The sequence below is a fragment of the Oryzias latipes genome, chromosome 18 (assembly GCF_002234675.1).
Source record: "Oryzias latipes chromosome 18, ASM223467v1".
Taxonomy (NCBI): Eukaryota; Metazoa; Chordata; class Actinopteri; order Beloniformes; family Adrianichthyidae; genus Oryzias; species Oryzias latipes.
In genome coordinates, this window is record NC_019876.2 from 21,520,388 (window position 1) to 21,543,206 (window position 22,819).

Here is a 22,819-nt window from a genome sequence, read left to right on the forward strand (position 1 = left end):
TTTAACTGTAACGTTGCTTTAAAATTGAAACAAATAGTTGCATATTTTAATTCGGATGATAAAAAAGTAGAAAAAAGTATTAATTTGTTACTTCTCCTTTCCAAATTTTACATTCATAAGTGCAGAATTAAAAAAACAACTCCCAACTTCACCATATTTAAGTTCGAGATGCTCCAGTTTTATGAATATATAAAAAAAATTAATACACCCAAAGCAAGTAACACTGAAATAATTTGTGCTTTTTTGTTTGATAGGTAATCCCCTCCTCTAAGAAAACTTTGTATTATAAATATTATTATCATTATTTTGTAATCCCCTTTTATATATTTTAAGATAATTTATTTTTCTATCAGCATATTCTATTTTGGATATATTTCTGATTATTTTATTATTATTATTTTTTCTTCTTGAAAGGATTCAATAAGTTTGGATTGATGACATTGACTATCACTGCTGATGCTCTTTCTGAGTCTTTGATGCTGGATTTTGTATGCTTATGCTTTGTTCAATAAAGTTGTAAAAAAAAAAAAAAAAAAAAAAAAAAAAAAAAAAATATACTGTTCTGAATTCAACCTAAACTAGATCGGCTCGTGCACACGCCCTTACAGGCACGGGGCCGCGCGAGTTTCCTTCAGTTTCGTTTCTGATCCCATAGTGTTTCTGCTCAGCTCCAATTGCGGTCGCGCGCGCAAACTTTGGACCCCCGCGTGTTGTTGGACCTTCCGGAAGTAGAGCGAATGGAGGGCTGAGGTGATGAGCTCCCCACCAAAGAAGGATCACGTAGGTAAAACTAAAGTTCTGCTTGTTGGGTTCGGTGTGGTTCAGTCGTCTCTTCCTTGTTGTGGAGACAGGCACGCGCTGTCTGCTTCGTGAGAAGAGATATTTAAAGCTGAGATATAAAAAAAAAGAAAATACAAGTTTGTGAACCAGCAGTGTTGTTTACTTGTTTATAAGCTAAACAACATCGTTTTGGTCACGTTGTTGTGAAAGGGGGTGAGGGCGCCATGTTTCATTCTTTTTACGTCATACTGACTGATCGTTGGGCACATATGATATTAGTTTTTGTTTACCAACATTTGAATCATCAGGCAGTCATTGAAACGAGTCTGGTCATTCTGGGTTCTCTGAGGTTCCTCATCGTGGATCAACATGTCACTGAACAGCAGCCATGCAGCTGCGCATAAAAAGCCCCAGTATGCGTTTCTCTAGGAACCTACAGCCCATTTTAGAAACAATCATGGGGCAATCCACCACAAACAACCGATTTGCTTTTTGCACAAGTGATTTGCTTTGGATTTCCCTTCCCTGTTCAGTGTCAATTTCCCCCTAATCACAGCAACAAACAGGAAGCAGGACCTGTTTTCATAAAGTTTCTCTGTAAGTGTAGAAAAACATTCACTCTGACAGGTATAATCCTGGTCTAATCCTAGTCTGGTGCTTCCTTGGTACATGACAGTGGGAATCCACCCTTCTGACCTGGGGTGTTTGTGTCTTGTTATTCAGTAGGTTCTAGTCTGTGCCAGCAGTATTTGAACCAGTTAACCCAGAAATGTTAGTTTAGAACTTAAAGGCCTGTCGGATCCCTGATCTAAGACATTTTCTCACTCCATTCAGATGTTGGTAAAGATCCACTCCATTCTGATGCATCCACTCTTCGTTTTCCTTGTCTGAGCTGGAATCTGGATCTAAACTATGCGGCTGGATAGCTCCAATATTCCTCGCCATTTTTGTTGCACCACTAATGTTAGAATGTGTTGTCAGGGCCTGTAAACTAGCAGAAGAGTATGTAAACAGATGGATGACGGGGATGGGGGCGGGCTTACGGTGCTTCAACAGTCCAACCCACAACTGAGGTGTGAATTTCTGATGGACTCCTCCTGCTCTGCAGAAACTATGTCCTAGAAAACAACACAGGTTTTTTTATTTAGGCTAAAAACGGCATAATCATAGTTAAAGACCACTGGGAATGCTTTTACAACAGATCAAAAGGATGATTGGAGTGGGTTTTTATTAACTTTGCTCCACAGTCGTTGTCAGCACCATCCGTGTCTTTCTCAGTCTCATCACTAAGATCTTTTTTTTTTCTCCAGTATGTTGAAGGCCTCTGCGCCAGTCAGATCAGTCGGGATGTTCAGTGAAGGACACAGAGCTGGAGGGAGCGGTGCAGATGTGGAGGATGAGTTTGCGTGTGCCGGGATGCTGCGCGGGTCCCTGACCTCGCTGCACGGGACCGTGGAGCGGATCTTCAGGGTGACCTTCAATATCGGAGTGGATGGGCCACCTCACGGCAGTGGTGGGCAGATATGGCTGAAGCTGCGGGGAGCGAGCGCCAACGTGGAAGCTGCCAAGGTAAGAAGCATCAGCGCGCCGCGGTTTTACAGAAACTGACCACATCATCTTGAGAAGTTGCTGTTTAATCTCTTTGGAGTGGCGTTTGTCGTCTCTATAGAATAAAAAGGACTAATTCTCGGTCTCCAAAAAACAAAAGGAATAATAATTATTGTATACCAATCTGAAAAGCTGAAAAACGCTGTGGAACATATTTCTGAACATTTGTGAGGATCAGAATACTGAGGCTTGGGTTAATCTCAGATGAAGCTCCACAGCTCTTGACTAGTGCTGGGTGATATGGAATTTTTTATATCGCGATTTCGGTTTTTTCATATCAGGTGATAATGATATATATCACAATAAAATCCAAATAATTACATTTGTCAGAATTGATCATCAGCAGGTTGTTTAGATTTACATATTTATTTCCTATCATACTTTAAACATAACAGATGCACTGAAGGAACACGATTAAAGCAAAAGCTTTCAAGTTTCAAAAGAGAACATAAATGAAACAGAATACTAAACTGTTTGATCAGTTCCATTAAAAACAAAGCATTCATTCCAAAAATAAATTTCAAAGCTTTCAAATTTTACAGAACAAATCTAAAATTGACAAACATTTTTGTCAACAAGCTGTGAATAAGTTAAGAACTAAAAGCTAACTCATAGACTGTTCTGGTAGTTTAGTCTGCTGCTGCTGTGCAGGTCTAACCATCATCGTTCAATTCAGTCTGACATTGAACATGCTTTGGTGCAGGGGTCACAAGGGGTCAGCAGGGGTCACCAACTACTAAGTACTAAGTACTAAGCTTGATAGGAAAATTTTTGAAAGAGCGTTTGTGCACTTTCCTCTACTACAGACTCAAGAGGGAAAATATATATATTTTTGTTAGAAGCATTTGTGCTGCTGAACAGAAAGTCCTGAAAGCAAACTTTTAAATTCTGTCTTCCAGCTGTTCACGAAGGGGCTGGTCAACCAGGAGGAGCAGAAGGAGGTGTCGTATCCGGAGGTCCTTCACTGCATTTTCTGTGGAGCCAAAGGGCTGTTCATGGACAGCCTAATCAGAAATACCTCTGCTCTTATTGTGGTAAGACGATCTCAGGGCATGTTTTCCTTTTATATGCACCATGAGATCAGCATATGCATTACAGCAGATAATCACATTAAAAGTGATTTTCCATTTGAACATTTCTGCAGAAATGTCTGTCAGAAAATCCTGAACACATCTTGGCACCTGAAACAAATTCTGCAGGAATATGGTCATTTACACCTTTCACTTAATTGATTGTTTCCTTAATCTTTTTCATGCAGAAGCAAACTGTGATCCCAGTTGTTTTCTTTATAGTGGCTATAGAGGTTTTCCTTTGTACAAACATGAAAACTTCACAACATAAATCTACGTCCAGGTAGCAAATTTGTCTGCAGATTTATATCTTCTGCAGACAACCTCCTTATAACATCATAAAACTTCAATCTGTCTAAATAAAGGGCAATAAGGCATTACAAACACTTTCCATCAGTAGTTGGAAAACATCTATTAAAGTTGTCTGGGAGCTGATTGATGATCACATCCTTTTCCTTTTGAGTTGGAAGCTGAGCTGTGGTCCTTTCTTCCATCTCAGACTTTGGCTGCGTTGACAGTCTAGGTGGGTTCGGCTATTGGAATCTTTTATCTTTTGAGTCCAGACGTGATGTTCAGAAAAGGGGCTGCCTTTTACCATCTCTTACTATCAATTAATTCCCGCTCCCCTCAAAACAAGCAAAACAAGGACCAACAGCTTTCTGCACTGACACTAAAAAGCCTTTGTCAGTGAAGAGTTGCTCCAAGAATTCACTCTTAACTCCAGACACTTGTTTTTTAAGGGTTTCATCAAGAAGCTGGTTTAATAAATAAATGAACATTAAAATGTGCCTCTATGACTGAGTATTAGGGCCACCATAAAAAGAATAAATATATGAGAATAAAGACGTAAAAGTATAAGAAAAAGTCGTAATTTTATGAAAATAAAATAGAACATTTATTATGTAAAAAGTCGCAAATTTACAGCAGAAAAAAGCAAAGAATTAATAAAAAATATAAAATTATACTTTCATTAAAAAAGGTGTACATTTCCAAAAACAAAGCAAAGCAGATTCAGTGAGGTACTAAAGTACTGGAATGTCCATCTAATTTCTATGTAACGTCTTGCACAGTTGGTCTGCCATGAGAGTTTTAAGCCGGATGCCGCGCTTATCTGACTCAATTTTATCCAGACGGGGGACCACTCCCTTATGGCTACATAGGTGGCAGCTGGTGGGAGGTTGGCGCCAGTGTTCGGCAGCGGAGCCGCCACCAGTGTGTGAATGTGTGTGTGACTGGGTGAATGTGTCTGTGACTGTAAAGAGCTTTGGGCCTTGTATGTAGAAAGGGGCTATATAAGTATACGCCATTTACGCCATTTTAGTAAGGCAGTAGCGTGACCGTGCCTATGTCCCCAGAACTTTGCTTTTTCAAATTTGGCAAATTGAGCCTGACATTTATTAACTATTATCAATTATGCAATCTATTTTTTAATTACAATGGTTTTACTTTTCTTTACTTATAAATGTAGTTTAGCCAAAATCCCTTTGACGTTTCTTTTTAAAGACCTTGTTAAATACAAGACAGCTGTCAGAGGAGAAAGCATTGACTTTACCCACTGAAGACAAGACGTGAGCAGATTAAAAAGCCTTCTTAGGCTACATTAGGTTCATGGGCCGCAGTTAGTTGTGATGCATTTTAGGCCCGTCAGAACCATAGCCGTTTCACAGCATGACTTTTCCACACCATCGCAGACTGACGCTCCTCTCTCTGTGGCTGCAGGTCAGTTCCCCCGGATTTCTGCACATATCGGGTCTGGCGGAGCCGGTGGTTCGAGCCTACTCGCTGGTGACGGAACTGATCTCCAGGTGTGAAGGCAACCAGGCCCGGGACACAGGGGAGCGAGGCGTGTGCGAGTCCCTGGATTCACGGCGGGCCTTCAAGACTCTGGTGGAGAAATGGGAGGACAGACACATCCTGGATCTGCTTGTACTGTCTGGGCCCGTGAAAGAAGTCCTTCTGGATTTGGTGAAAGAGTCCGGCCTCGGCTTAAGCCCGGCGCCGTCCGAGGAGGGTTCAGGTGTGCATAAGCAGACCCCCTGGGATTCCTCTGGCTCTGCCGACCGAGCGGCAGAGGGGGTGCCTGCTATTGCGTGTGGGGGTCTCGAGGCTTTACTCCCCCCTACAGGCTCAAGAGGGAGGGCTGAGGGGGCAGAGAGGACACCCCCACTCTCCCCGCAGGAGGTGGGAGAAGAGGAGTCTCAGGGAGGGGTGAAGGTGCCAGAGAGGCGATCGGAGGACCAGGAGGTGCAGTCTTCGCCAACAAACAAGGAGTTCTGGCTCCTCCTGAAGTTTTTCACTGCCATGGGGTACACAGAAGACGTGGTCAAACGAGTCCTTGCCAGAACTGGACTCAAGGAGGCTTCGCAGATTCTGGACCTGGTTCAGCAGGAGCAGGACTGTAGTGATCGGCAGCGGGAAAACCGCAGCTTTACCACCCGGGGAGACCCGGATTTAAACCAGGAGCAAAACCGCCCCTGTGAGACGGAGCACAGAGAGGAGGAGGTGGGGACAGGGGACAGCAGGCAGGAGTGGAGCCGCGCGGAGGATGAGGAGGCAGCAATGGAGGAGGACTTTGTCCTGGGGGTGCTGAAGAAAGCAGCTGCCAGCTGCGGGTACACCGAGCAGAACGTGGCCAAAGTCTACAGCTCGCTGTCTGAAGGCTCCGCCCACCAGCTCCTGCTGGAGCTGCAGAGGGGGCAGGGCCACAACACCAGGGAGGGGCCTAGGGAGACTGAGGAAGATGCCATCCCAGAGAAAGATGGAACAGATCAGGCTGAAGGAGGAGAAAAGTCTGGGGACAAAGCGGGGGATCATCCTGTAAAGTCTGACATTTTAGGGAGTAGCCCCCCCCAAATGTTCGCTGACCTGCACTTCCCAAAGCTCATCTTGCCTGAAGTCAAAGGTCCCCCCACATCCATATATCCCCCCTCTCTTGATCCGCAGCTTCCTACTTTTCAACCCTGCAGAGATTTCGGTCAGCCCCCCAACTGGTCCATACAAGCCCCCCAACCCCAGAGCAGCGCCCCCAAGTACCCCCACCCTGTGAAACAACACCCCGTGCCTTCCTCCACAAACTCCGTCAGGACGAAGGAGAGGCAAGGCTTCATGCCACCCCCTTCTCTGGTTGTGACGGGGGAGCAGCGCTTCTTGGAGGGGCTACAGACCCCCTTTAAGCTGAAGCTGACTGACCAGCCCGGGAACCCCTCCCTGAGGACCATCATCATCGACGGGAGTAACGTAGCCATGAGGTGCGGTGGTGGACACACATGCTGCATTTCTTCCAATAGTAGCACGGCGTTTATTCCAAAAATGTGGCAGCTGGCCTGGCGTTTATGAGAGACAGGCGTCTATTGGAAACCGGCGTTGATTCCATTACAGAGAGAACGGTGATGGTTGACGGGTTCATTTTGCACTGAAATACGGTCACAAGATGCAGAGAAAAAAACAGACTCACATTTCAGGATTTATTGAAATGATAAAAACATTGCATTATATTATGATTAGCGAACGCTTCCTGTCCCTTTAAGCATCAAGTTGCGTATCAAAAATCCACTTTCATGCAGCTCATTTTCCATGTTAAGACCAGATTTTTAATTTGTCACTCTTTCTTTGCATCTCCACCAGGAAATCGGTTTGCTCCCTTTTCTGCAGCCGTCTTCATAATATCACCCATCTGCTTGCGCCATTCATGCAAAGGTTTAGGAATCAGCCCAAATGTGGTGCAGATTCCTCACCAGAATGTTGTTTTGCGTGTGCCACCGCATGAAATTTCAACCCAAGCAGCGTTTCTTGGGCATAGCTAACTGATCGCTGGGGGCTCTTAAAGGAACCTGGTGTCTATTAGAGACCGGCATCTAAAGTAAAGAGCACCTGTTAGACTCGCCGTTTATTAGAGACATTATTGGAAGTTATACAGTTACTGTGCTTGTTAGCTGTGTGCAGAAAAAGCAACAGTTTAAACGTTATATAAACATTCGTATCCTATTTGACACGCACATTTCTGAGACCCCTTTCTCCTTAGCATGATCCAAACTTCTCATACAACTTGGTCCACGTTTTCTGCCCTGTATTGCATCATCATTCCACTAGGGGCAGTAGAAGGGCTTTTTCTTGCTTATTTCAAAATGGCTGCTTCCCTGAAATCCTTAAAACACATGGCGGGAAAAGTTTTAGTTACTTTCAAAAATTAATGTTGAGAATAACTCATCTATTGTTATTCTTTTTTCTAAATGACTCCTGGGTTGTTTATAATACAGTTACATCATGCTAAAAATTTCAAAATTAAGACCATGGATCCATCAGGTTCTTTGTTGTGCGTGAAACTCACTGAATCCCCAAACATATCATAACTAATGCAATCTATAGGCTACCTAATAAATGAGAATGCAAAAAACTTTTGTGGATTTCACCAAAACAGCTCAACTTCAAAAAAAAAAAAAACAGAATTTCCTGTCAATTGTTTTTTTTTAGTGAGCTTTACAGGGTTAAGAAATCCAAAAGAATGTTGTAGAATCAAACATTTTTGGAATTCTTACCACTGGAATTGATTAATTCCTCACAGATTCTTAGAGCAGCCCAGAGGTTCTAAACTGACATTTTAACACCACCAAAAAAAAAACTGAAGGCTGAAGTTGGCATCTGATTTAGCAGGAAGCACTTTTCTGTCATAAAACCTAACACTACATTTATACAACGTACAATTTTTCATTTAGTTGTTTGAGTCAGTCAAACATTACGACGGAGATTTAGGGCCATGGTGAGGAAAAAAAATTCTGGCCAACGTGACGAGATTAAAGTCGTCATGTCGACTTTAATCTCGTCATGACGAGAAAAAACTCGACACAAAGTTTCGAGAAAAAACTCGTCTTGTCGAGATAAAAGTCGAAATGAAGTTTCGAGATTAAAGTCGCAATGTTGCGCGCGAGAGAAAAAAACTCGTAAATTTACGAGATTATTGTATAGTGTCTGAGGAACGCTTCGTCTGCAGCAGTGGGCGTATGTAACACTGTTTACTTCCGCATTGGTGATCGGATGACAGGTTCATGACGTAATGTGACAGATGAAGTTCAGGTTATGTGAATGAAAAGGAAAATAAAGGCTGCAGCGGTCCTCTACACCCAAACGTGTCTCTGAGCTCCTTATTTTAGATATGAAACTCCGCTTTACTGACACCGAACCCCGGAAAGACGGATCCACTGACAAAAATCTGATTTTGAGTCGCCAAAAGGTTCAGAATCTCTTTGTTTTAAACCTATAATCCGGAAATAAAGCTTCACAAAAGGCTCCACATATTTCATCTTCAAACTAGGCTCCGATAAACAGACAACTTCGGTGTTTTCTCCTTGTTAATCTATGACTTTTCCCCGTAAATGTAAGAGTTTTTATCTCCCAATAAAATCTTTTTTTTTTTGGTGGCCATAAAACTGTCGTAAGCTCTTAAATACAAAGCCACTAGCTCACTAACATTAGCCATAACATTGAATACTCCTGAAAGACTCAGCTTCACTGCTCTCGCGCAACATTGCGACTTTAATCTCGAAACTTTATTTCGACTTTTATCTCGACACGACGAGTTTTTTCTCGAAACTTTGTGTCGAGTTTTTTCTCGCCATTTTTTTGTGCCGAGTTTTTTCTCGGCATGACGAGATTAAAGTCGACATGACGACTTTAATCTCGTCATGTTGGCCAGAAATTTTTTTTCCTCACCGTGGCCCTAAAACTCCGTCGTACAAACATACACGTTGCACCCATAATCAAAACTGGAAATCCATTTTCTTGTTTCCTAGATTTTCAAGCAAAAATGCGACTAGATTTTAATACAGCATCTTCCTTTTTGGTCATTTCAGTTACATTAATGTTTTTTTAACCCTTGTGCTATCCTAGGCACTTTAACATTGGGAGTTGGGTCATCTAGACTCATTAGACAGTGCTCTGAACCTTTTTTCTTCAATGATTTGTGATCTTCACTGGTGTCCATGGATTACATGAAATCTTTCCACCTTTATCCACATTTGTCATGGTAGGGAGAACACGTCAATGTAAGGGTGGGGTCTTCTAAGATAGCACAAGGGTTAAACAAAGCTTTAACACCAAAGCTGTAGCTCTGGGGCTGGCGTTCTTTAAATACTGTAACTACTAACTGGTTTCCACAATTGATACCATTCCAACGCATCCAGTCGCTAAAGCTGATTCTCTGTGCTGATATGCAAAATTTGACAGTAATAAAGCATATCAGACATGAACATTTTCACCATTTTCTCTCTTGTTTAAACTCTCAAAGCTCAAACCTTCATAGAAAGAAAAGTCCAGTATCATAGAATGAAAACAAAGATCTGTTGTGATCAAAGATTTATTTAGATTTGGCAAACAGAATGCATTCTGCAGAGTAGACCCACGGAAGACATTGATTGGCAAGATCTACAGCAAATCAGGACGCAGAACACAGCGCGCAAAAAAAAAAGAAAAAACAGCAAAATTGCCCTGAAAGGAAATCCATGACTCAGTTGGTTTAGTGCACGAGAAATCAGGGTCCAATTCCCAGGGGGCGCAGTGAGCTTCATGCAGTGTGGGTCCTTGGGCAAGACCCTGAACGCTACAGCCTAACTATGTAGCCACAAGGAGGCCCAAGTCTGGGTCTGACTGTTCCGGTCCCCAGCCCGGATAAAATACAAGGTTGTGTCAGGAAGGGCATCCGGCATAAAAATCTCTGCCGAACCACCTGTGGCGACCCCTGATGGGATAAGCCGAAAGGGGGGCTGCGGAAGACGAACAGCGATATAGTGAGAAGGAACTGTATTTTCCATCGTCTACGACAGCTCTGGTATTAACCGGTTAACACTTCAGATTGAATTCATGAAATGTGAGATGCTCTTTACGAGAGACTGAGCGCTAGTTTCCACCACAGAGCTGACTGTGCCTGTTCTGTCCGCTGTAGTCACGGTCTCGGTCACTTCTTCTCCTGTCGGGGGATCGCTTTGGCCGTACAGCACTTCTGGGACCGAGGTCATCGGAACATCAGCGCTCTGATCCCTCAGTGGAGGCAGAAAAGCGACTCCAGGATCAAAGGTAGCCCCCATCACCCTCCTCTCATGGAACTCCACCTAAACTAGTGTTTATGGCTTCACACAGGAATGAAAGGACTATGATTGTCATTTTTAGCCAAAATCCAAAAACTTGTTTCGGTTTATAGGACATAGTTTCTGCAGAGCGGCAGTAATATATTAGAAATTCACCTTTGAGTTACAGTCTGAACTGTTGCCGTGGAAGTACCCATGAAGAGAAAATACTCTCACCCGACTTGTGTGTGTGTGTGCGTAATTCTAGATTTGTAATTCATGCAATACATTTTGCGCATAACTGTGAGTACTTTCAATTGTGTATGCATATGTACACTTGACTATTGAATACTTAAAAAATACAATTTACGGACGCACATCTTGAAATTGCGCCAGCTTAAAACTAAATACGAATTTGAAATGGCTCCTACACATACAAATCTTTAAATACTACACCTGAGATCCACACACAAAACCTAATTGTGAGATCAGATTGAGACTCCTTTCACGTTTTCAGATTTGTATGTAAGTGATGCGTTTAAATGCTGCTAAATGCTGGGTCATTAGACTTTTCCCATCAGAATTAAGATTGCGTATAATAGCTAACAGAAACGTGACTTTTTTTCCGTTTTCTTAAACCCCGATAATTAAAATGCGTTTTGAGAATGCTCATCACTTTTTTATTTTATTTAAAGTTTTACCGATCTAATGGCTGCCTTAGTGCCGCTCACGGCAGCGCCGCTCACAGAGCTCTTTGACGATGATCAGCCCTACACAACACTCTTCTCTCTTAGTCTGGAGAAGGACCCGAAAAAAGCCAACAGGACATGTTAAAAATACCATTGTAGTGGGCACTCCATGACCTAGGGGAGACCAGGCCAAACCCCTACACTTTCTGCAGCACGAGAGTGATGGAGGAGCATTTTCATTCATGAGGCATGGTTTCCTCTAAAAATACATGCAAATGCCCAAGATAGTGTTTTTAAAATCAACTTTTTCCCGTGATATCCTGATTCACTTTCGGCTTTAGGGTAAAACGAACGGTTCGGTTTTCGATCGAGATTTGTGGCATCCTTAATAGTGGACAAAAAAAAACGGAATGTGTAAAAATAAACGTCTGCTTAAAATCCGAATGGGCTGACCACACTACAACAATGATCATTTCTTTCAGAATATTCTTGTTGAAAACTATGTTGATATTTGGCACGTATCATTTCTTGGTCAACAGAATATTCTGATTAAAGAAACATATCTTTACAAATCTATACAACATATTCTGTTTTGCTGCTAAATTCTATAAAAGTGTTCAAATGTTTGAGCTTGGATGAAATGTGGTGTGAAATTTCAATTTCTTAATTATTATAGATACTTTTCTTTAAAGTACATACAATGTGTTTAGTACCTTTCAAAGGGGTAAGTCCACAAGCACTGTGTGGACTTATGTGTGCGTGCACGTACGTGTGCATGGCCACCCGGCGGCTCAGACGTGGTCTTTGTCTCTCAGAGAAGCATTACCTGACGGAGCTGCAGACGGTCGGCCTGCTCCACTACACCCCTTCCAGGGAGGTCCTAGGGAAGAGAATCAGCTCGTACGATGACAGGTACGTGCACGGCGGTCGCGTGTGTGCGTGACTTCATCCCCGCATGGGTCTCTTGAAACCCTCGGAGCTCCGGGTGGAGCAGGTATCCTGAGGACGCCAGGGAGTCCAGATCCCGATGCAACGTCACGGACTCAGACAGGAGAAGTTTGAGGAGTCACAGCAGAGCAAAGTGATGCAACAATTAGCCCCTAAGGAGGAATAATAATAATAATAAGGATGAATGCATTTGCCCCCCTCCCCACAGACTGATCCTGCAGCTGGCGCAGAAGACAGATGGAGTGATTGTAACCAACGACAACCTGAGAGACCTGCTGGATGAGTCTGTGGTGTGGAGGGACATCATCAGGAAGAGGTCAGCTGATCTGCTCACTGAAGACATCTTCAAGCTCCGCCTTTGTCTGTCTGACCTCCTTCTCCTGCAGGCTCCTGCAGTACACCTTTGTGGGGGACCTCTTCATGGTCCCTGATGACCCTCTGGGGAGGGGGGGGCCTCACCTGGACCAGTTTCTTAGCCTGCAACAGAGGTGAGTTCCTCAGTTTTCCTCCATGAAACTTTGATTTTCATGCCTCTAATTCCTTGTGTTCAGTTTCAGGACTGCGGTTCCAGGAAGCCACTCCTTTGCTGGTTTGTCTTCGACTCTCCCCTCTAAACCCCCCCGTTCCCAGACCGAAGTTCTGAACTTCCGTGACCGAACAGCAGTAGGTGCTTTAGGAGACGGGACAGGTCGCAGGCCCCCTGCCGGGCGCGCCCAGCGGGAGAACAGGACTGCAGAGCAAACGTCTGAGCTGAGGCTGAAGCTGTGCCAGGTCTTCCCCGGTCAGGACAGCATGGTGGCGCTGCAGCTGCAGCTCCACCCCGCAGAGACAGATGTCAACCTGCTGTCCAGTTTCATCCTAGAGCAGCAGGACTAAAATCTCCTGAAGTTTTTTTCAATCTTTCTTTTTTTTGGATCAGCAGTGTTTTTTTTGCTTCAGCTGTATTCCATTGAAGCAGCTTTATTTTGTGTGTGGGGAGCCGTGAAAACATTCTGGATAGAATGAAATGATTTCCATTTGTCACATGTCCTCCATGTGAAGGTGATCATGATTTTCCAGATTATATTTATAGACAATGTTAATAATTTGAAATGCAGGCTTTAATCTAGCTGATTTAGTCATTTTACAAACTCTTTTTTACAAACTTTTACTATTAAATTATTATTAAAGGTTTTTCAAAGGAGTTCCTGGGATCTTCTGTCAGGCTCTTTCATGAAAGCAAAGGCCCCCTGCTTGACAGCAGTCTACAGTTTAAGCAGCCCTCTCAGACTCCCGGCCTCCTGCTGGTTTTTCAGAAATCCTGCCTCGTCTGCTGCTGATTACCTGGATCTGGTTGTTTAGCCAGTGAGGAGCTTCATTAGCAGATTAATTTAAAATCATGTAGGACACAGGCCTGGCGTTTGAGCCCTGGGGTTTAAGGTGATCTCTGATCTCAGAAGTGGAACAGTGCATGTCCCCTTGGTCTGGCCCTGGTCTGGGTGGGGGATGTGATTGCCCTGCGGGTGGATTTCCTCGATCTGCTATACCACCTGGGTGTCGGGGTTCCTGGCTACTACTGCTGCTTTGGCGGGGGTCTTGGTGTGGAGGTGAATGGGCCCTTCCTCTTTTTACATTCCATCAAGAGGACAGGTGTTAGCTCACCTTTGCACAATAGTACACATGACTGAATGATAAATGCTTTACATGTGATGGTTTGTATGCATATGTATGTGTGTGAACTGTAGTTGTATTGTGTACGTGTTGACATGTACAATATGAAGAGTTTTGGAGCCAAGAGGCGTGTTTGTAAAATTTAAGTGTGCGTGGACAGGCCCCGCCCCTTTTGGACTAACATTTGCACCCGACAGTAATGATTATAAACTTCCAGCAACTTGTTGCTGTATGATTCTACCCCCGCTTCTATAATCATCCTCCTATTTACTTTATGCCCCCTTTCTCCCTTTTGTGCCCTTACCCCTCCCCAACATCCCTCTCTTCTTCCCTCCTCCTCTTTTCCATCTAATCCAACTGATACAAATACAATATAAATAAAGTTGTGGCCTAAATTACAAAAGGGGTTTATGCAAATATAAACCTTGTGAATAAGAAGATTCATAAACCTCTATTGTAACAGTAAAATATGTCCAACACAAGAGGCTTTCAGCTCACATCTGTTTGCTCAGCTGTTGGACAGGACAAGTTTAAAAAAGAAAAGGTATAACAATGTAAATGGTGTACACTTGTATACCGCTTTACAGTCACAGACCCATTAACACGCCGGTGGCGGCTCCGCTGCCGAACACTGGCGCCAACCTTCCACCAGAGGCAAGGTAGGCTTCAGTGTCTTGCACAAGACACTTAGACACATGGGTGGACAAGGCGGGAATTGAACCTACAATTTTCCGTTCAGGGGTCGACTGCGCAACTGCGGCACCACAGCCGTCCTGTAATGTACAGCCTTCAGCAGCCATGTGACCTTCGTCTGTCATGTAGCCTCCTTGCCTCCTCAAGTGGTTTTCATCTCATCTCTGCCTCAAAGTTCCTTTGGGATTTGAGCAGCAGCACAGCTGAAACCTCTATTTTAACTTCCTCATAGATTCTATCATTTTTGTTCATACAATGAACGGTAAATTCTTCTGAAATGACCAGCGCCACTACAACATCCATATTTATTCAGTTCTTACAAGAAGCAGGATCAATAATGTCTGTGATGACATGGAAGTCTAGCGACAGGTAGACAAAATCCTACAGCATAACGCCTTTATTACAGATGCAGATACAAAGGCTTGGGGAGGGGGGCAAGGTTATTGGGAACATCCAGAAAAAAAAACTACAGTTAAATAAGGAGAACAAGGTGTGGGGGCAGAAGATCAGTCTGTAACAGATCAAGTGGGTGGGTGTTCTCCAGAATGTCATGAAGATGATGCTGATGACGAAGGTCTGGGGAATAAATGTCAATCTGGTGCCAGAAGAACCTCAGCTGCAGATGTAGCAAGCACCTCCTCCTCAGTGGACCAGCTCCAGCTGGCTGCTGGAGAAGGGCAGCACGCCGCTCACGTAGTAGGCGATGCCGAGTGAGAGGAGGGCAATGACCACCAGAAGCAGCAGGACCCTCCAGAAGCCCAGATCCTCCACGAACTCCTGCCAGGTGGTCCTGAAGCTGGACAGCACCCCCTCGCTGCTCTGCAGGTGGGGGTTCAGTAAGGAATGACTCTCCATGGCGCTGGCAGCAGAAGAAGAAAGACTTCAGACCAAAGAAATTGAGTCCTATGAGGTCACATGACCACTGAACTCTGTGCACATGGATGCGACACCCCCACATACACACTTCTGAATGTCATGCACCCCCATTACCTCTCACTGTCAGCCATCTGCATGGTCTCCAGCTTGGAGTGAGCCCCTCTGTTGAAGCCCTTCACTTCCTGCTCCTCCAGACCCTCCAGGAGGCGGATGGCGTCTTTGTTCACGCCCCGCCTCTTTGCCAGCACCAGGGGGGTGGAGCCATTGTGGTTACTGAAGCCAGGGATTAGACACAGAAACAGGGGAGGGTAAGTCAAACTGAAAAAAAAAATAAAAACATGCAGCATCCTTTCTGTAAAAATGGGCCATAATCCAATCCCACAATCCTTTGCTGTAACCAAATGAAACATTGGTTTTAGAGAGTGACCACAGACACGGACATGCTTGTAAAGGATTCTGTTTGAATCCTTCCTATGCTGTGGAACAAACAGCAGCGATGACAGAGAGCCACTAACCAAATGTCAATCTTCAGTCCATTGGACACCAGGAACTGGATGGTGTCCACATGGCCGCACAGATGCAGCGCTGTGTTCCCCTGGTAGTCTGTAGCGAGAAGGTCAGCGCCAAACTTGTGCAGGAGGCGACAGATGTCCACGTTTCCTCGCGCCGCAGCCAAGTGCAGGCCTGTGCGGCCACGGTTGTCGCGGATGTTGGGGTCGCATCCCGTTTCTAGGAGTTTCTTGGCGAAAGGCAGGTCCCCGTCGATGCAGGCCTGCAGCTGGGGCACGCTGGTCTGCGACGAGTCATTGATGAAGACATAGGACATGTCCGAGTGGGTGTCAGAAAATTCCAGCGTACCTGCAGGAAAACAAGCGGGAAACGGGATGAGAAACCTCAGCAACTCATTTAACCCTTGTGCTATCCTAGGCACTTTAACATTGGGAGTTGGGTCATCTAGACCCCACTAGACAGTGCGCTGAACCTTTTCTCTTCAATGATTTGTGGTCTTCACTGGTGTCCATGGATTACATGAAATCTTTCCACCTTTATCCACCTTTGTCATGGTAGGGATAACACGTCAATGTAAGGGTGGGGTCATCTAAGATAGCACAAGGGTTAAGGCTTCTGCAAACATCTGTGAAGCTTCTGTGAGACCCCCGTCCCATTCCAGAAGTTTCCACTCTACTAAATATTCCAGTCCACTCTCAGTGCAAATGGAACACAGAAGAAGACATTGGGAAGGACGACAACTCTGACTTCTTAAGTGAAAGGGAACATCTGGGTTAGTCTTGTACAAAGTTTGGATCCATCTCTTTGTTTGACCTTGTAAAAAATCAAGGCCACAGGATCTATAGATTATTCAAAAGCTGTCTTGCAGCAAATTAGGATGAATTATATTACAGCATCACTATGATTCTCCCTTAACCACAGCGCAGAGCTCCTCTGCTGATCAATCAAGAACATCTGACATGGGAGCAGAATGCTTCAAAAGCTGCTCCCCATCAACAGCTGATGTTAACATGATGTCAGTGAAAGTTTTGTGGTCAATCATCAGTTTCGGTGCTGCCTACCTCTGATGAACAGTGGGCGGGGCTTTTTACACTGGTGGTTTTAAGTGCAGTAAAGTTAGGCTATTAATCACAGCATGAAATACTGGAAACTGGATTAGAGTCTGTCACAATCGGACTACTGCCAGCCATTGTCTTCCACAGTCTTTCTATTATAGACCTTTGGGAAACTAGACATGAATACACCACCCAGCCTACTTACCGTGCAGTTATATGCAACCATGGCAAAAAGTTCGTTCATGGAGCCTTGGTTCTCCCTGTGGGTCTGATCGTGCTCTCTAATGCAGTTATGCAGATGACACTCAGCTTTGTGTAACTGTCACCAAACCATCATAGTCTATCAGACTCCCTGCTGCTCAGAGCAGCAGAACTCCTACATGAACTTTATTGAGTTCAAAAATGACAGACAGAAGTCTCTGTTATTGGGAACAAGAAAAAAAGAATGAAGATCAGTGATTTTTAGAGGAATGAAGATCAATCTTAACAGTCATGCCAAACTCAGAGCTGAGTATCTGTGTCACGTGGAATAATAATAATACTAATACATTTTAGGACTCTTAAGGCCACTGTTTTTTTCTGATTTGTTTTCTGATTTGAAATGGTTTATTTCAAGCAATCAAATAGAAATAATACACAAAAACAATATAATCATCAGTTATACATTCATACAGTAACTAATCAAACTTAGGATAATTAGACATAATTAATAAATATTGCTTGAAAGGGAGTGGAAAGAAGCGAACTTATATAATCCCACCCCGTTATACTATAACCATTTTATTACATGATTTATCAATATCCGGTTCCTAGGTTTTATCAGACAGAATTAACAATCATAAGGTATCAATAAAGCACATGCCAAAGATGAATTACTTAAGTACTACGTCAAAAATAACTATTTTAGAAATCAACATGGCAAATGCAGCATCTGAAATATATGCAAATTATGTTACTTTTAAAAGTCATTCATATGCTTTAAAACATAATACTATATCAGTAAAATAGACACAACACTGTTTCAGGAATTTTCATAGCAAAATTTCATCAAGTATCAAAAGTTAAAAACATGTGCAAAGTTATGCTACATTAGGAAAGATTTTTGAATCAATTTATCAATTTTAGGAGCTAGTGAAGTAATATCATCAAAAGTCAATCAATTTAACAATTTTCAATAAGTGATTAATCATTTGTTTTACTTTTTTTAAATATTTTTTTGTATTTTTATTTTATTTTTATTTTTAAAAATTTTTTTTTATAATAAAGAAATGCTGTAGGGCAGTGTTTTTCAACCTTTTTTGAGCCACGGCACACTTTAACCTTGACAAAAATCCCGCGGCACACCAGCATCCCAAAAAAAAAAAAAAAAAAAAAGCAGAAACTCATAGTCTGTTTTGATCTACAGCCCCCCCCCCCCCCCGGCAATCTGACGTGCATTTTTGTGATAATTGTGGCAGAAAAAGCAGGAAGTTGCAGATGTTTTTCTAAAAGATGTAATAAAAGTTAAGTTACATACAAACTGTATGTTCGTTGTGTTTTCAAGACGCTGTCCCTTTAAGCCAATGCATCATGGGAGATGTAGTGTGAAAACTGCGAGAAAACGGCAGAAAGACTCGCGTCTCTGAGCTTCATGGTTTTGTTCACTTGTTCCACGGTCTGATACCGGATTCTGTGGAAAGCTCCACCGCTATAGACGAGCTTTAGCTGGTGTTTTTGTCGGAACTGACTGAGTTATGAGCTAAATTAACCACTTCTGATTGGTCAGACTGATGACGTGATTAATCCTTCAAGAATGATTGGTGGAGTCGTGGAGACAGTAAAAGCTGCGGGACTTTTCCTTACACAGTTATAGCTGCAGCTATTTCGCGTTACCGTCATTCTTATCAAAATGTCTTTAATAGAATCAAATAAACACAACGAAAAAAGTATTTTATGATCGTTTATATTCCTAACTACTCAGTGTTTTATCAGGACATGTTTGGATGAACAAAGAGCTGATTTCCTGGAGATGGTTAATGTTTTTAGATCAGTTAATGAGGGCAATTTTCCACGGCACACTTGACCATCTCCCACGGCACACTAGTGTGCCGCGGCACACTGGTTGAAAAACACTGCTGTAGGGGAAGAGTAAAAAGGGTCCATAACTGTCGATTGTCCAAGGTTGGTATTTCTGTACAAATAAAACAGATAAAACATGATAAAAAAAACAGAGAAGAAAGACAGAAACGGTGAGAAGGTGGGAAATATGTGATTTCCTGTACAGATATGTTTTGAGTTTGGATTTGAAGAGGGACAAAGACTCTTAAATCTGGTGTAAAAGAGTTCCAGAGTTTGGCCAAGCCCCCATGGTGCTGAGGCGGGGTAAGGGTAAAGTCAGGTGAAGGGAGGATGAAGAGCTAAGGTGTGAAAGTGTGACGACTTTGACGAGAGCAGACAGGCGGGAAAGGGAGAAATCGTGGATGGCGTTAAAGGTGTGCAGAAGGATTGTGTAAAAAATTGTTGATTGGACCGGAAGCCAGTGGGGTGGCTGTAAATCCGTTATTCCATCTCAGTCACAGACTCTGAGTTTTGATGTCTGGATTTAAACCGATTCATGCCTTCATTTCCTGTGGGGCAGATGGTTGGAACAGTCTTCAGAAAACTGCAGTCAGTTTAAACCAGAACCAGGAGAAATGCCCGCATCACGTCTGTTTTAACCTTCTTACACCGGGTACCAGTTGCAGAACTGGTTTATTTAGTTCCACTTTGATGAAAATTATGTTTTTAACTTTTTCTTGTGGCATTTTTTCCTGATTATGGAGGACATACATAAGGAAATTCATCTTAAAATTGCATTTCGGATCATTTGTGAATCAGGAGCAGATGGAAAAATGCGGTTTGAAAAAAAATGGGCGTGAAGGTAGACCTGCTCTGTTCCATTCTGGAGCATCCATTCTGGAGCATCCACTTGTAGACCTAGATCCATGTAGATCCTTACAAACCCCCCCTCACACCCCAGCATAACTTCAGCAGTATTGGAGCTATCCAGCCGTAGAGTTTTGAGCCAGATTCCAGTTCAAAGGAGGACAACGAAGATGTACCAGATGCTTTTGTAGGTTCTATGTGATGCTGTTATAGGTTCTATTTGATGCTTTTGTAGGTTCTGTGATGCTTTTGTAGGTTCTATGTGATGCTTTTGTAGGTTCTACATCACACCAACAATCTACAATCACAGCTTTTTTATGCTTCTGATTCACATTTTTTTTAAATTCTCAGAAATGCAATTTTATGATGATTTTTTTATCATATACTGTTAGAAAAATACCAAGGACTTGTTAAAAACACAATTTTCATGTATCGATTTCTGCTTTGTTATTAAATTACTGCAACTAAAAGAGTGTGTGTTCTAACTGAACATCTTTAATATTAAGGATCTTCTCTTTTGCCTTTTCGTTTGTGTTATGCTGTGCCATGTAGTCACAACAAGAACTGTTAGTTCATTTATAAAAGTGTTTGTAGATCAATCTAATTTGTTTACAAAGTTGTTAACCAGTTACGTGGTAACCAGGCAGAATAACTAGTTAACACCGATAGCCGGGTTAAAAAATAGCCTGAACCTAACGTGTTGTAAGTAGGCTTAACTAACCACAGGCAGGTGAGTATGCGAATAGGTGGAAGCGTAAATAAACAACTGTTTTATGACGTCATCGCCGAGAGAAAAAGATCCAGATGTTAGGGAGCTAAGGCTAAGGGAGCTAACTGCTTACGAACCACTCAAACCGAGGGCTCAAACCTGAGCTTCAATACCCACACCGAGAGCAAATTTTTCTTTCGACTCAAAGCTGTTGCCTTGTCCGCGCATCTCACCTGTTTTGAGGATCCAAGTCAGAAGAAAAACAGCTCTCCGTTGCCTGACACTGCTGAGATGCTAATCCTGTCTGACTCTTGTCTGGTTTTACCGGCGTCCAAACCGCATTTTAGTGCAACACCGCCACCTGCTGGACCGGAGCAGAACATTCATGTTTTTTTTGGTGTTTTCCATTTCACAAACTAATCCTCTCAGAGGGAATGCTGGAGAGTTCTGGACAGTTCCCTTTTCCATCAAAATGTGTTTTTTCATGTTAGAAGTGGTAAGAGTGCCACTAAACAGCAAAGCAAACAAAGAGCGTCAAACAATACTGTTTATTTTGTATTAATTATTTGCTTTTGTTCCCAAGACTTTTATCAAAACAACGTTTCTGCAATGAAATAAAAGACTTGTCCATAAAAAATAAACATCAAATTTTTCCAGGTAGAAAACCCCCCAAAAAAAGTATTTATTTTAAAGAATTATGAGCACCACTGTCCTCCTGAGGGACTTCAATGCCCACGGGGGAATGACAATGGCACCTGGATGAGTGTGATCTGTAGGTATGGCCTCCCTGATCTGATCCCGAGTGGTGTGTTATCATTGGACTTCTGTGCTCATCACAGTTTGTCCATAACGAACACCATGTTCAAGCACAAGGGTGTCCATCAATACACTTGGCGTCAGGACACCCTCAGCAGGAGTCTTGGACACTCAGGTAAAGAGAGGACCAGGGCTCTCCACCGATCCATACCTGATGGTCAGTTGGATTCTCTGGCAGGGAAGGAGGCTGGAAAGACTTGGCAGACCTAAAAGTACCGTGAGGGTCTGTTGGGAACGTCTGGCTGAGCCCTCCATCAGGGGAGTCTTTAACTCCCAAAGAGTGCTTCAAACGGGTACCAAGGGAGGCTGGTGACATTGAGCCAGAGTGGACCATGTTTTTTTCCTGTGTTTCTTTTGTCCTGTGTGTGTCTCTGGTCCTGTGTGTGTCTTTGGTGTCTTTTATATGTTACTATCACCAATTAAACAACCATAAAAATAAATGGATATGGAAAATAAAGAAAATAGTTAGTGAAGAATGACATTGTTAGAATGAGTTGAGTAATTTAAGCCCCCCGATGATCCAGGTGTTGAGCAATGGTCTCTGTGCGCCGTTTTACCTCGCAGCTTGCGCCCACTACCCCTCCCCTTCTCCTCCTCACACACACACACGCCTCTTTCTCAAAGGCGGGAGAGCCAATTCGCAAGGTTCAGGCCGTTCCATACTCTGCCATATAATTCATGACAGCAGAAATAAAGTGCCACAATTACTAATAGCAAGCACTGAATCGGCACCCTCTACTATCCAGGCAAGTACCGTTGCGCCCGAGTCTTAAGTCACTATCCTCTTACTTAGTAGCGGCCCAACTGGACATGTCCGAATCTGCTACCCGTGCCCATGCAAAGCACAACCCCGGTTTGTTGAGAATGACACTCACAAGTTAGTGGACAATCAAATCTGCCCGTTTATTTTGAAAACACCCACCACCAGCCAAACAGCATTAACCTCACTTCCGCTTACAGCTCCCTCACTTAAGTGAGCGATTTAACACACCCGAGATTCCCCACTTCCCATTAGTCTTAAAAGCTGAAGACGAGGCTAACCCCCAGATCGCCACAATATAATTATTTGCCATATGAGCAGTGCTATTTTTGGAGCAATCCCTGCTCGGGGGCGCATGGGCACCGGCAGGCACAGGGTTGGTGACCCCTGAACTAGAATGGTTGAATGCTATATTGGTAAATGAAATTAAACTAAAAGACTAATAATTGGCTAAATAAATAATTAAATAAATGATCATAGTTGACCATAAATAAAGTTAAAACAGCACAATAACAAGTTGTGCACCACAGCTCACGTGTCATGCCACAACGCCACCAAACGGATACAGTGGACAGGACAGATAACAGCTGTTTGTGATCATTTAGTGATGCAGCGACTCTACGGCTTTTCTACTGTCTGGCATCTGGGATGATTTAAAATAAAAGTAAAACTAACATCTTGACAAAAAATACATTT

The 22,819-nt window shown here is 43.2% G+C and overlaps 2 protein-coding genes across 3 annotated transcripts; one reads left to right on the forward strand and one right to left on the reverse strand.

The window, feature by feature from the left end:
• The first annotated feature begins 605 nt into the window (after nucleotides 1-605).
• LOC101168325 (protein KHNYN) lies at nucleotides 606-14,278 on the forward strand. Of its 2 annotated transcripts, none has more exons than XM_004079979.4 (9): nucleotides 606-784; nucleotides 2,091-2,349; nucleotides 3,288-3,422; nucleotides 5,178-6,706; nucleotides 10,393-10,523; nucleotides 12,018-12,114; nucleotides 12,359-12,466; nucleotides 12,537-12,638; nucleotides 12,702-14,278. In XM_004079979.4, the coding sequence occupies exons 2-9, from the start codon at nucleotides 2,092-2,094 to the stop codon at nucleotides 13,024-13,026; spliced, it is 2,685 nt and encodes an 894-aa protein (XP_004080027.2). In that variant the 5' UTR covers nucleotides 606-784; nucleotide 2,091; the 3' UTR covers nucleotides 13,027-14,278. The 2 variants fall into 2 exon arrangements, with proteins under 2 accessions (XP_004080027.2, XP_011485958.1); XM_011487656.3 differs by having other exon boundaries at nucleotides 606-780.
• Nucleotides 14,279-14,767: 489 nt separating this feature from the next.
• Nucleotides 14,768-20,899, reverse strand: ankrd46 (ankyrin repeat domain 46). The gene is made up of 4 exons (XM_004079953.3): nucleotides 20,781-20,899; nucleotides 15,885-16,227; nucleotides 15,484-15,642; nucleotides 14,768-15,352 (listed from the first exon to the last, which is right to left on the reverse strand). The coding sequence occupies exons 2-4, from the start codon at nucleotides 16,193-16,195 to the stop codon at nucleotides 15,136-15,138; spliced, it is 687 nt and encodes a 228-aa protein (XP_004080001.1). The 5' UTR covers nucleotides 16,196-16,227; nucleotides 20,781-20,899; the 3' UTR covers nucleotides 14,768-15,135.
• Nucleotides 20,900-22,819: the final 1,920 nt, after the last annotated feature.

Coding starts and splice junctions, on each gene's coding strand:
- ankrd46 (XM_004079953.3), bottom strand. CDS start 16,195: ATGTCCTATGTCTTCATCAATGACTCGTCGCAGACCAGCGTGCCCCAG. Junction 15,643..15,884: donor GGACTGAAGATTGACATTTG/GTTAGTGGCTCT, acceptor CCCTGGCTTCAG/TAACCACAATGGCTCCACCC. Junction 15,353..15,483: donor CAGATGGCTGACAGTGAGAG/GTAATGGGGGTG, acceptor TTCTGCTGCCAG/CGCCATGGAGAGTCATTCCT.
- LOC101168325 (XM_004079979.4), top strand. CDS start 2,092: ATGTTGAAGGCCTCTGCGCCAGTCAGATCAGTCGGGATGTTCAGTGAA. Junction 6,707..10,392: donor GGGAGTAACGTAGCCATGAG/GTGCGGTGGTGG, acceptor TGTCCGCTGTAG/TCACGGTCTCGGTCACTTCT. Junction 10,524..12,017: donor AAGCGACTCCAGGATCAAAG/GTAGCCCCCATC, acceptor TTTGTCTCTCAG/AGAAGCATTACCTGACGGAG.